Raw genomic sequence first — 13811 nt, 5'->3', positions numbered from 1 at the left:
CAAGCTGCAGGACCCTTAGTCTTCTAGCTTTATCAGAGAAGAAAATAAAGAACTGGGTCAGCCCTCAGCCAGATGGTCCAGTTGTATCATCAGTAGGAGAGGTCTGCAGGGAACTTGGTCTATAGGTTCTATATAATCTTTTCTAGCTGGGTCCAGTTGAGTAGTAAGAATTGAGAAGCTACAGGGCGCCTGGGTGGCTCAGTTGGTTAAGCGACTGCCTTCGGCTCAGGTCATGATCCTGGAGTCATGGGATCGAGTCCCACATCAGGCTCCCTGCTCAGCAGGGAGTCTGCTTCTCCCTCTGACCCTCCCCCCTCTCATGCTCTCTCTCTATCTCATTCTCTCTCTCAAAAAAAAAAAAAAAAAAAAAAAAAAAAAGAATTGAGAAGCTACAGAGTTGGGAAGCTGGAAAAGTATAATGTTAAAAATTTGATCTACTCATTTAAAAAATCCAAGGGTGCCACTCTACAGACAACAGGGACTCCTGACTTTAAATTAGGAGATTGCCACTGATAAATGGAAGACTGAAAAGTTTAACATGTCCATTCTGTTAGTAGGTTGGCATGAGTTCAAGTGCTATTTGCTTACCTGATCCTATTATGCTCCCTTCTCAAATGGAAGTATACTAGGGTTATGGTTCCCAAATGATGAGTTTTCATTATCTTTGATAAAAGGGAGAAAAACAAAGTAATCATTTTTTTTTTCATAAAGTTAGTTACAAATGTAAAGGACTTCTAGTATTCTAAAATTACAATCTCTCTTCCCCAACACCCCTCTCCCTTTCTCTCTCTCTGTTTTGATGTCTTTTTCTCTCTTAATGAAATAATGGAGCTAGTGGAAGGTAGTTAGCTTTTTAATGTGTTTACTTGATAAAATAATAAGTGGGCAACTCCACTGAAAAAGTGTGCCTAATGGATACAATCAAAATTAAAAACTAGAGATGCCTGGGTGACTTGGTTGGTTAAGCATCTGATTCTTGATCTCAGCTCAGTCTTGATCTCAGGGTTGTGAGTTCAAGCCCCGTGAGTTCATGCCCAGCATGAAGCCTACTTAAAAAAAAAATTAAAAACTTAATTCTATTTCCCCAGTTTCCTGTTCAAATGCGTTAAGATACATCCTTCCTCTAACCCTGAATGAAATGTTGGGCATGCTCTTTAGTTTCTCTACTGACCTTGAGTTAATAAGAGTTTCTTTGGTCACATTTATTCACAATAATGGTCTCTTCTTAGCAAGTGATATATTCAGACTAGTTAATAACCAAAACTCTACACGTCATAATAAGTTAATGTGTTTCCTCTACCAGCTCAGTCCTGCTCCAGGCTGAAAGCCTGCAGTGGGGGAAAGGAGAGATATGGTGACCTCCTTTACTTTTTACCTTTTTAGCTATCCTCCATGGTCTCGTCCCATATACATATTGACTTTTAGCTTCTGATTGCACCAGGATTGGGGATGAGAGGGAATAAGAGTAAAACCAAGGAATGGTTTTAATTAATGGCATAGCTGATATCTGGTTTTTGTTTTCTCTTTACATGGCAGATGTTTAAAACTGTTTCTCTAATGGAAGTTTTCGAGTTATCTAGCTACATTTCTACCTCTTAATATTTTTCTCAGCTGCCTATCATCATTCAAGACCAAAACAAAAACCCCAGTGAGCACCCATGTGTTATGGACTGTACCAGGTGTCAGGATATTTACCAAACTCCTGGCAACCCAAAAGCACAATGCAAAAGAACATATTAGTAAAATAAATAAAACTTCAGTCTCAGTATCATATTAACTTTAACTTTTTATTTATATTTGGTCATAAAATCTTACTTTACAAGGTAATTGCTATTGTAAAAAAGGGATAGGTCATTAATTGTCTCATTTCCCAGATGTTATCTGATATATGTTCTAAATTGTGTTACCTCCAATGTAGTGAGCACTTTGAACTTATAAGCAGAAAACCTATTTTAAGAGAGTACACATTCTAGTTCTTGAAATAAATGTACTCACAAGTTGTAGTTTGAGATAGACTAGGTACTGTTTATCATGTTTTATAGTTGACTCCTGAACAACATGGGGGGAGGGGTCAGGGGCACCAACCCTCCCCATGCAGTCAAAAATCCTTGTATAACCTTTGACTCCTCAAAAACTGAAACACTAATAGTCCACTGTTGACTGGAAGTCTTCCTGATAACATAAACAGTCAATTAATACATATCTTGTATGTCATATGTATTACAGACTATAGTCTTACACTAAAGTAAGTTAGAGAAAATATTTAAAAAATAAGGAAGAACAAATACATTTACAATATTGTACTGTATTTATTGAAAAAAATCCATATATAAGTGGATCCATGCAATTCAAACCCATGTTGTTCAAGGGTCAACTGTAATTCAGTTGAATTTCCGGAGAGGAACTAAGAAATTTATAGAAAGATAAACCACAATGGCTGGGCATTAGTGTAGTTAAGTGACCTTTTAAACTTTAAACTTCCACATCACAGTATGAAGCTGGTTCTAAGATAAGAATTAGAATAAATTGTCTCCTAAGGACAGACCTGAATCTCTGATTGCTTAGAGGCTGACTCAGCTGAAGATCATGGCTTTTGATGGTACTTGGAAGATAGACCGGAACGCGAACTATGACAAGTTCATGGAAAAAATGGGTAAGGGCTTAATTCTTTAGTGGCTTGTTATTTTGTTCTTCACAGACATTTTTCCTTCTAATTCCTTCTAAACCTCAGGGTTTAGGGAATGACTCCTGTTCTGGTGGTGAGGATCCAAAATGTATGAGGCTCAGAGTAGGGAAAACAATATTCTCACTTCTTATATTAGGAAAACTACAGTTTCACTAGTGGGAGAAAAGATTGAGTTCTCTGAAACAAAAAAGATCCAGGTATGATTCACTCACTCTTCAACTGCTGATTGTGCCTGTATCATTGAAAACTTACTCTTTTTTTTTTGGTTTAGAGAGTAAAAAAGGGCAGTGCATAATGAAAACTTCAAAACGTTGAATTCTAGGGGATGGAAAAACAAAGATCATATAGTAAAGCAATGGGGAAAAAAAAGTTCTATCATGATTCACAGCTCTAAATAAATTAGATGTAATTCTCATTTCCTCTGACATAAAATTTTGGGAATAATCTCATGATTCCATGTGGTTTCTATGCGGGTTTTAATTTAACAAATTTAATATCTATTCCAATACTCTGGCAGCTCATACACTGTGTGAGATGTGCAAACAAATTGGAGTCATTCCCCAAAAACAAAATTTGCATCAATTATATCCTATAGTTCCAGAATTCCATGTTGAAATTTATGGGATTTGCACATTCTTACAATAATGAATTTGACTGCAATCTTTGCCAATTTTCTCATTTTTGTGATAGAAATGCCACAAAAAGCAAAGAGAATTATGAAGTTCAAAATTTTAAAGCCATTATGGAAAGTCAAAAAATGTTTAAAAATACTGTTTATGCAGAATTAAAGTTCCTTATAAATATATTAATATATTTAATCCTTTGTTTGACATTTCTGGAATTTAGTTTAATTAACACTGAAGCAAAAAGTTTGATAATTATATTAAAATTACTCAGTTGTAAGATTCTACAATTCTGTTTTTCATTTAATTTCTCATAAGTTTTGGAAACATAACTTGAATCACTACTCTTGATCTGACTAAGCCTGAATTTTTTCTGTAAGAGGCAATCTGAATGCTCTTGTACAAAGGCAATGCAATCAAGTTTTCCTTCCCACCCTCAAAATGTACATAAACAAATAAATAAAACAGAACTTGTTGAAATAAACACTTTCTATGGCATTTTGACTCTATTTTCTCCAACATCTTTTGCTTTGCAGGTGTTAACATGGTGAAAAGGAAGCTTGCAGCTCATGACAATTTGAAACTGACAGTTACACAAGAAGGAAATAAATTCACCGTCAAAGAATCAAGCACTTTTCGTACCATTGAAATTGTTTTTGAGCTTGGTGTCACTTTTAATTACAGCCTAGCAGATGGAACTGAACTCAGTGTAAGATACTTTTTACAAGCAATACATTCTTGATTTTTCTACACAATATTAAAATAATCTCTTTTCTGTCACTGGATGTTTAATGTTAAGCCTCCTTCATTTACTGAAGCAGCCAATAGAATTTATCCACATTATATATTGCACAAATTGGCAGGATATTTAAGTCTAATGTTTTTATTTTCATACATCTGTAAATAATCTGGATTGAACAATAAGAATTAGAAAAACATCCTTTGGATGATTAAATATAGACCTATTATTCATAAAGAAAACTGAAGCTCAGTGTTTTCAACTTTACATACCTGATAGCACCAAAAGCTTTTAGATTTATCTAACTTAAGCTTAATAGTCATTTAAAAAATACACTAAAATAATAAAATAAATGAATAAATTAATTAATGAATGGGTGACCAAATGGAAAAGTCTGATGCATGCTACATTGTAGGTCACTGGGAATACATCTTTTAATGTTTAAAATAAAAAATTTTAGATAGTCGTATTTTTCAACTGAGTTTTTTTTTTTTTTAAAGATTTTATTTATTTATTTGAGAGAGAGTGAGAGAGAGAGAGCACGTGAGAGGGGGGAGGGTCAGAGGGAAAAGCAGGCTCCCTGCCGAGCAGGGAGCCCAATGCGGGACTCGATCCCGGGACTCCAGGATCATGACCTGAGCCGAAGGCAGTCGCTTAACCAACTGAGCCACCCAGGCGCCCCTCAACTGAGTTTTTAAAACATTTTTGTCCTCAGGATTTTCTAGTTAAATTATATGTTTGTAATGACAAACTGTCAAATATTTTATCATTTATGGCCATTTATTTATTTAAAGACTTTATTTGTAAGCAATCTCTACACCCAACATGGGACTTGAACCCACAACCCAAGATCAAAAGTTGCATGCTCCATCAACTAAGCCAGCCAGGCATCCCAATGGCCATTTTTAAATTATTACAACAATTATAAAATTAGAACATACACAGTGTTGTTAGGCTCTCCATGAAACTAACTTGAACCATGACTAAATTTAGGATACTCTTTTTAACATGAAAGATTTAGAAAAAGGAAGCATTGCTCATCTACCTTAAAATTTAGCATTTGGAAACAACTGAGTGAGACAAACATAAGGGTTACCAGCATATAATCTAGAGCCCCAAAAGCCTAGGTTCAATCCTGCCTCTATGACTTTAGGTGAATTATTGTGTCCCATTTTTCTCAACCATAAAATGGAGACAGTAATATCTACTTCATAAGGTCATTTGAAGACTGAAGAAGTAGATCTATAATACTCAGAACAGTGCCTAACATATGTAAGACCCTTAAAAAAGCTATTTGTTATTATTATTATTATTATTTATTACTATTATTTTACATTTATAGGGTACTTGGAACCTAGAAGGAAATAAACTTGTTGGAAAATTCAAACGGATAGACAATGGAAATGAACTGAATGCTATCCGAGAAATTATAGATGGTGAATTGGTTCAGGTGAGTGGTAAAAAGATCATAGCTACTTCCTAAAGACAAAAATAATTACATAATAATAATTTTATATTTGTGATTGCTGAGTTATATCTTCAACAAATAAACTATTATTTTTCTCATAAATCTTACTTATTTTAACTAAAAATGTGACTAAAAACCAAAAATGTGTTTGTATAAAATGTTGCTATAAAGACTAAGAAAAAAATACTATAATCATTTCAAAGCTATAATAATACTAACATTTTTCTTAACTGAGCCTTAAATCTTAATGTCAATTTCTTCTATGCTTGTTAACACCTTTCAGACTTACATATATGAAGGAGTAGAAGCCCAGAGGATCTTCAAAAAGGAATGAGCTTTATTCTTGGAGTACAGACCAGAATACAAAGTGAATGGAAAATCTATATTGTAATAAAACTGTTTTTCTCTCTCTGATTAGTCCTTTTGTAAACATAACCAGTGACTCACATTTCTAATCTGACCAAGGCAAAACAAGTAAAAGCTAATTAGGATTTAATTTGTTTTACATTCCCTAAGATGTACGTTCATTGCTGTATTGGTGTTCTAAAAGAATTTGTGCCATTTTTTAACACAGATGAATAAACTTTGTTTCTACATTGTTTTATAAGTAGCTTCTCATTTAAAAAAAAAAAAAAAGAAAGCTGGGGCGCCTGGGTGGCTCAGTCGTTAAGCGTCTGCCTTCAGCTCAGGTCATGATCCCAGGGTCCTGGATTGAGTCCCGCATCGGGCTCCCTGCTTGGCAGGAAGCCTGTTTCTTCCTCTCCCACTCCCCTGCTTGTGTTCCCTCTCTCGCTGTCAAATAAATAAATAAAATCTTAAAAAAAAAAAAAAGCTATGTGACATATGCATTGATAGACTATATGGTTTGTTGTTGTTGTTTTTTTCACATTTGGTAAACTAAAAAGACAGACTGCATGCGGGTCTTTAAAATCCTACACTGGGCATGAGTTTTCAGCAGAAACTTTGTAGGCCAAAAGGGAGTAGCAGGATATATTTAAAGTGCTAAAAGGGAAGAACTTACAACCAAGAATACTCTACCCTACAAGGTTATCATTCAAAATTAAAGGGGAGAGAAAGAGTTTTCCAGACAAGCAAAAGCTAAAGGAGGTCATCACCACTAAACCAGCCTTACAAGAACCGTTAAAGCATCTTCTTTAACTGGAAAAGAAAATGCCATGACTAGAAATAAGAAAATATATAAAAGAAAAAAATCTCACTAGTAAAGCAAATATATAGTCAAGGCTGTGATCAGCCACTTAAAAGCTAGTATGGGTTAAAAACCAAAAATAGTAAAAATAACCATAACTACCTAAGTAGTTAAAAAATACACAAAATAAAAAGATATAAAATATGATGTCAAAAGCATTAAACATGGGGAGAGGTAAAAAAGGAAGTGCTTTTAGGCTCATTCACACTTAAGTGACTATCAGCTTAAAATAAACTGCTACATAGGGGTGCCTGGGTGGCTCAGTCATTAAGCGTCTGCCTTCGGCTCAGGTCATGATCCCAGGGTCCTGGGATCGAGCCCCACATTGGGCTCCCTGCTCAGCGGGAAGCCTGCTTCTCCCTCTCTTGCTCCCCCTGCTTGTGTTCCCTCTCTCATTGTGTCTCTCTCTGTCAAATAAATAAAATCTTAAAAAAAAACCTGCTATATAAATAGATCAACATAGATAAACCTCATGGTAACCACAAGCCTAAAACCTGCAATAGGTACACACAAAATAAAGAGAAAAGAACCCAAACATAACACTAAAGAAAACCATCAAACTACAGAGGAGAAGACAAAGAGAGGAAGAAATAAACAGAGAAAAACTACAAAAATAATCAGAAAACAATTAACAAAATGGCAATAAGTACATACTCATCAATAAATACTTTAAATATAAATGGACTAAATGCTCCAATAAAAAAACATAGGTTGGCTGAATGGATAAAAATAGAAGACTACAAATATGATGCCTCCAAGAGACTCACTTCAGATCAAAGACACACAGGCTGAAAGTGAAGAGATGGAAACAAATATTCCATGTAAATGGGAATGAAAAGAAAGAATAGCAATAATCATATCAAATAAAATAGACTTTATTATTTTTAATATTTTATTTATTTAGAGAGAGAGAGAGAATGAGTGAGAGAGAGAGAGAAGTAGCATGGGGAGGGGCAGAGGGAGAGGGAGAAGCAGACTCCTCGTTGAGCAGGGAGCCCAACGTGGGACTCGACCTCAGGACTCCGTGATCATAACCTGATCTGAAGGCAGATGCTTAACCAACTGAGCCACCCAGATGCCCTGGAGATAAAATACACTTTAAAACAAAGTCTGTCACAAAAGACTAGGAGGACATTACATAATGATAAAGGGGTCAATCCAAGAATCAATTAATTTATAGATATTAATGTACCCAACATAGGAGCACCTAAATATATAAAGCTAATATTAACAGACATAGAGAAACTGACAGTAATACAATAATAGTAGGGGACTTTAACACCCCACTTACATGAATACATAGATCACCCAGGCAAAAAAAAAAAATCAATAAGGAAACAGTGACCTAAAACAACACACTAGACCAGAAGGACTTTACAGTTTTATACAGAACACTTCATCTAAAACTACAGAATATACATTCTTTACAAGTGTACATGGAATATTCTCCAGGATCAACCACAATGTTAGGCCACAAAACAAGTCTCAATAAAATCAAGAAGATTAAAACCAAGACAGGCATCTTTTCTGGTCACAACATGAAACTAGAAATCAATTACAAGAAGAAAACTGGAAAAAACACAAACATGTGGAGACTAACAACATGCTACTAAACAATCAGTGGGTCAGTGAAGAAAGAAAGAGAATAAAAAACAACTTGAAAATGGAAACACAATGTTTCAAAATTTGTGTGACACAGCAAAAAGCAATTCTAAGACGGAAGTTCATAGTGAGACAGGCCTACCTCAAGAAACAAACAAAAAAAATCCCAAATAAACAATCTAACTTTACACCTAAATGAACTAGAAAAAGAATAAAGATAACAAACAAAGCCCAAAGTTAGTAGAACGAAGGAAATAATAAAGATCAGAGTGGAAATAAATGAAATAGAGACTAAAAAAATAGAAAAGATCAATGAAACTGAAAGCTGGTTCTTCGAAAAGATAAACAAAATCAATAAATCTCTAGCCAGTGTCATCAAGAAAAAAGACAGAGGGCCCAAATAAAATCAGAAATGAAAGAAGTCACAACTGACACCACAGAAATATAAGGGATCACAAGAGGCTATTATGAACGCTTACACATCAACAAAATGGAAAACCTGGAAGAAATGAATAAATTCCTTGAAATACACAACCTTGCAAGACCAAATCATAAAGACACAGAAAACCCAAGTAGACTGATTACTAATAATGAAATTGAATCAGTAATTTTAAAACTCCCAACAAACAAAAGTCCAGAACCAGATGTTGTTACAGGTGAGTTCTACCAAACATTTAAAAAAGAATTAGTTACCTATCCTTCTCAAATTATTCCAGAAAAATTGAAGAGGAAGAAATGCTTCCAAGCTCATTTTACAAAGGTAGAATTACCCAATACCAGAACCAGATACAAGAAAAGAAGAAAATTATAAGCATATATTCCTTAAAGGACACATATGCAAAAATCCTCAACAAAACACTAGCAAACTAAATTCAACAACACATGAAAAAGATCATATACCACAATCAAGTGGGATTTCAGGGTATACAGTATTCCAGGGATACAAGGGTGGTTCAACTTCCTTAAATCAATCAATATGATACACCACAGAAAAAAAACAAAGGATAAAAATCATATGATCATCTTAATTGATGCAGAAAAAGCATTTGACAAAATTCAGCATCCATTTATGATAAAAACTCTTAAAGTGGGTATAGAAGAAATGTATCTCAACATGATAAAGCCCATATATGACAAACCCACAACATTATATTCAACAGAGAAAAGCTGAAAGTTTTTTCTCTAAGATCAGGAAGAAGACAAGGATGCCTACTCTTGCCACTTTTATACAACATAGTATTGAAAATCCTAGCTACAACAATTAGGCCAGAAAAAGAAATAAAAAGCATCTAAATTGGAAAGGAAGAAGTAAAAGTGTCACTAATTACAGATGACATGATACTATATACAGAAAATCCTAAGCACTACTGGAGCTAATAAATGAATTCAGTATACTTGCAGGATACAAAATTAATATACATAAATCGGTTGCATTTCTATATACTAACAAGCTATCAGAAAAGGAAAGAAACAATCCATTTACAATTGCATCAAAAAGAATAAAATACCTAGGAATAATTTTAACCAAATAGGTGAAAGACCTGTACTCTGAAAACTGTAAGACATCATCATCATCATCAGTATGAAAGAAATTGAAGCTGACACAAATGGAAAGATACACAGTGCTCATAGACTGGAAGAATTAGTATTGTTTAAATGTGTATGCTACCCAAAGAAATTTACAGATTCAAAGCAATGCCCATCAAAATAGCAAGGGCATTTTTCATAGAACTAAAACAAAACAAAACAAAATCCTAAAATTTATTTGAAATGACAAAGACCCCAAATAGCCAAAGCAATCTTGAGAAAGGAGAACACAGCTGGAGGTATCATGCTCCCTGACTTCAAACTATACTACAGAGCTATAGTAATCAAAACAGTATGGTACTGCCACAAAAATAGACACCTAGATTAATGGAATAGACTAGAGAGCCCAGAAATAAACCCATGCTTATATGGTCAATTAATCTATGACAAAGTAGGTAAGAACACTCTCTTCAAAGTGGGCAAGAGAATCTTTTCAATAAATGCTGTTGGGAAAACTGGACAGCCACATGCAAAAGAAACTGGACCATTATCTCACATCATGTATTAAAGACTTGAATGCAAGACCTGAAACCATAAAACTCCTAGAAGAAAACATAGGCTGTGAACCCTTTGACATTGGTCTTAGCAATATTTTTGCGGGGAGGGGGGACTAGTCTCCTCAGGCAAAAGCAACAAAAGCTAAAATAAATAAATGGGATCAAAGTAAAAAGCTTTTGCACAGAGAAGGAAGCCATCAACAAAATGAAAAGGCAACCTATTGAATGGGAGAAGGTATCTGCAAATCATACATCTGATAAGGGGTTAATATTCAAAATATATATAGTTTACACAACTTAATATAAAAGAAAAAAGCCCAAACAACCTGATTTAAAATTGGACAGAGAAATTGAATAGAGATTTTTCCAAGGAAGACTTACAGATGGCCAATAGGCACGTGAAAAGATGCTCAACATCAGGGAAATGCAAATCAGAGAACTGCAAATCAAAACCACAATTTTACCTCACATTTACCTCACATCAGGTTGGTTATTATTAAAAAGACAAAAAATAAGTGTTAGCCAGGATGTGGAGAAAAGGGAACCCCCATACACTGTCGGTGGGAATGTAAACTGGTGCAGTTACTGTAGAAACGAACATGGAGGTTCCCCTCAAAAATTAAAAATAGAACTACCATATGATTCAGCAATTCCACTTCTTGGTATTTATCCAAAGAAAACAAAAACACCAATTTGAAGGGATATAGACACCTCCACATTCCCTGCAGCATTATTTACAATAACCAAGATATGGAAACAACCTATCAATAGATGAATGGATAAATAAGATGTGGTACACACACACACACACACACACACACACATATATACAGAGTGGAATATTACTCAGCCATAAAAAAGAATGAAATCTTGTGACATGGGTGGACCTAAAGGGTATTATGCTAAATGAAATAAGTCAGACAGAGGAAGACAAATACCATTATGATTTCACTTATATGTGGAATCTAAGAAATAAAACAAACAAACATATAAAATAAACAGAAACAGTCATAGATACAGGAAATAAACTGTTGGTTACCAGAGTGGGGAGGTGTTGAGGGGTGGGCAAAATAAATAAAGGGAATTAACAGGGACAAACTCCCAGTTATAAAATAAATGTCATAAGAATGTAACGTACACAAAGGGAATATAATCAATAATACTGTATTAACTTTGTATGGTGACAGTAACTAGACTTACTATGGGGATCATTTCATAATGTATAAAAAATACAGAATCACTATGATGTATACCTTACACTAATAGGATATTGTATGCCAAATATACCTCAATAAAAACAAATCTTGCACTGGTTGTAAATATTTTCCTTAGAAACATCTATTATTATCAAAATAACATACGCTCAACCAGAACTTGGAAATAAGAAAAGCAATTGCAAAATAAGTATTTCCATAAACCTATAATCCAGAGATAATCACTATTCTGATTTTGATAAATATCTTCCTAGTCCCCTTCTCTGGGTGTAGGTATGTATATTTCCCCTAAATACCACTTGGAATAAAATGATAGGTAATAAATGATGTACTAAGTTAAAGAATTCTATTATATTTTTCTACACCTGTGATTCCCAGGCCTGGCTAAGAATCAGGATCATCAGAGAAACTTAATTTTTTTTTTTTTTTGCTTTCTTGATCTCCACTGTTAACTGACTAGATAGAATCTCTGCAAATGGAACCAGAGATTTCAGAAAGCTCCCAAGTGGTTCTTGGATTCTTTGAGAACAAAGCAGTCTTTGAGAACAACTGGGCTATCAGATACCAAAATTGTCACCTTCAACTGCCACTTCTTCCCCCCCCTTTTTTTCCATAAACACTGATTCTAACAGTTGGCTAGGGTCCCAAAAGTTTTATTTTCTTCATATTCTCACACGGTATGCTATGTTACATACTTCAAGCAATTACATTTTAAGAAGGTGGGTATTACGCGATGGGGAGGGGAGTCAACTTTTTCAGCATTTAATTCTATGAACTTTTGTTTTGACTAATTCTTTTTCATACTGATGAAGGTAACAGCTAACATTTCTATAGTTCTTACCAAGTGTCAGGCACTGTTCTAAGTGGTATGTACATATGGCAGATACATTACAGTGTGGGAAGAAAAACATTTGAGGACATGATGAAAAGAAACAGATTAGAGAATATGTAACCATTTGCAAAAGTAAGAAATGAAATCCACTGTTCATTTTATAACTGCATTAAAAACCTCACATAGAAAAAAAAACTTCACATAGAAAATAGCAATTACTTAGATTTTCACTTTTTTAAAAAATAAATGTTCAAAGTACTTTTCTCTCTCTCATCTTGTCTCCATATGTGAAATAGGAAAAGGGCAGGTATTAATCTCATTTGAAAGTAGAAAAGCTATGGCACAAAGTTTATTAGCTTGTCCAATGTTGTACAGAGTTCATAATGAACACAGGAATTAAATGTGCCTTTTGACTTTCAATCCAGTACATTATGATCTACACTATTTATTACTCAGCCTGTTTAAAACAAAAATACCTTAAGAAAAAAAATGCCCCTTAATTCCTTAGTGGCACTCAAGAATAGCACTCTAAATGAGTCAAGTCAGACAGTAAAATAATAGCAATTAAATGGTTAGGTACTTACCGTTTTCTCGCTTTATTGCAGTCTCATATTTTTTCAATTTATATCCTTTCCAGTATTACATTTCCACTATTTATTAGTATTAGAGATCTGCCCATCGTTTGCTAATGGAGTGCCATTGCCATCACCCCTCTTTGAAAAACTGACCTTAATATTATGCCAACTTGACTGACCAAGAGAGGGGGCCAGACTCGAGAACAGCCAATCTATCATAATTTGGCCAGTTTATAACCTCTGTGCAGAGAGAACAATACAACTAACTGAACCCGGAAGAACCTCTCTTGTGGCGTCTGGTTGGCTCAGTCAGTAGCGCACTCAACTCTTGGGGTTGTGAGTGCAAGCCCCACGTTGGGCATAGAGTTTACATTAAAAAAAAAAAGAAAGAAAGAAAAGAAAGAAACTTTCTTCACGGAGTCTGAATTTGAGAATACAAAATTTGTAATTGGTAGGAATGAAAAACGTTTAAAGAGGACAAAGAGGGCAGACAGTAAATAAAAAGCCAAAAGTATGCCAAAGAATGAACAAGCAGAAAGCAAAAAGAAGGGCCGTCAGAAGTAAGTGAAGTAGTAAACGCTGAAATATTGACACATGAAATATGGTGTCTGAGATTTGCTTCAAATTGGGGAGGTGGGGAGGGGGGTGTAATATGTTCAACAAGATTGGTTACAAGTTAATAATTGTTACAGTTGTTGGAAAGTACCTAACACAGGATAGTTTCATTAGGTGCCTAGTAGGAACATGGGAATTCATTATACTTGTCTCCCTACCTTTGTAT

General features: G+C 34.6%; 2 protein-coding genes across 8 annotated transcripts in view; one reads left to right on the top strand and one right to left on the bottom strand.

Annotated features, from left to right (window-relative positions):
• Positions 1–13811, bottom strand: part of USP53 (ubiquitin specific peptidase 53) — a 132780-nt gene that overhangs the window by 29886 nt on the left and 89083 nt on the right. For 5 of the 7 annotated variants that reach the window (XM_045880515.3, XM_045880514.3, XM_064584982.1 and 2 more), the window contains one exon: positions 589–662. The exons of the other annotated variants lie outside the window; for them this stretch is intronic. The gene's annotated coding sequence lies outside the window, so the exon portion shown is untranslated. The remainder of the gene's footprint in view (positions 1–588; positions 663–13811) is intronic. 7 annotated transcript variants of the gene reach the window in all.
• On the top strand, positions 2071–5934 carry FABP2 (fatty acid binding protein 2). Its single transcript, XM_045880511.3, has 4 exons — positions 2071–2653; positions 3846–4018; positions 5391–5498; positions 5800–5934. The coding sequence occupies exons 1-4, from the start codon at positions 2587–2589 to the stop codon at positions 5848–5850; spliced, it is 399 nt and encodes a 132-aa protein (XP_045736467.1). The 5' UTR covers positions 2071–2586; the 3' UTR covers positions 5851–5934.

The sequence above is a fragment of the Mirounga angustirostris genome, unplaced genomic scaffold (genome assembly GCF_029215605.1).
Source record: "Mirounga angustirostris isolate CCGP_5_RB_7025 unplaced genomic scaffold, mMirAng1.0.hap1 SCAF_2, whole genome shotgun sequence".
NCBI classification, from domain to species: domain Eukaryota; kingdom Metazoa; phylum Chordata; class Mammalia; order Carnivora; family Phocidae; genus Mirounga; species Mirounga angustirostris.
This window is presented reverse-complemented; position numbering and strand designations above follow the sequence as displayed.

Excerpts from the sequence above, each read along its gene's own strand:
- FABP2 (XM_045880511.3), top strand. The coding sequence starts at position 2,587 with ATGGCTTTTGATGGTACTTGGAAGATAGACCGGAACGCGAACTATGAC. Across the intron at positions 2,654-3,845 it reads CAAGTTCATGGAAAAAATGG|GTGTTAACATGGTGAAAAGG; the intron begins GTAAGGGCTTAA and ends TTTGCTTTGCAG. Across the intron at positions 4,019-5,390 it reads CAGATGGAACTGAACTCAGT|GGTACTTGGAACCTAGAAGG; the intron begins GTAAGATACTTT and ends TTACATTTATAG.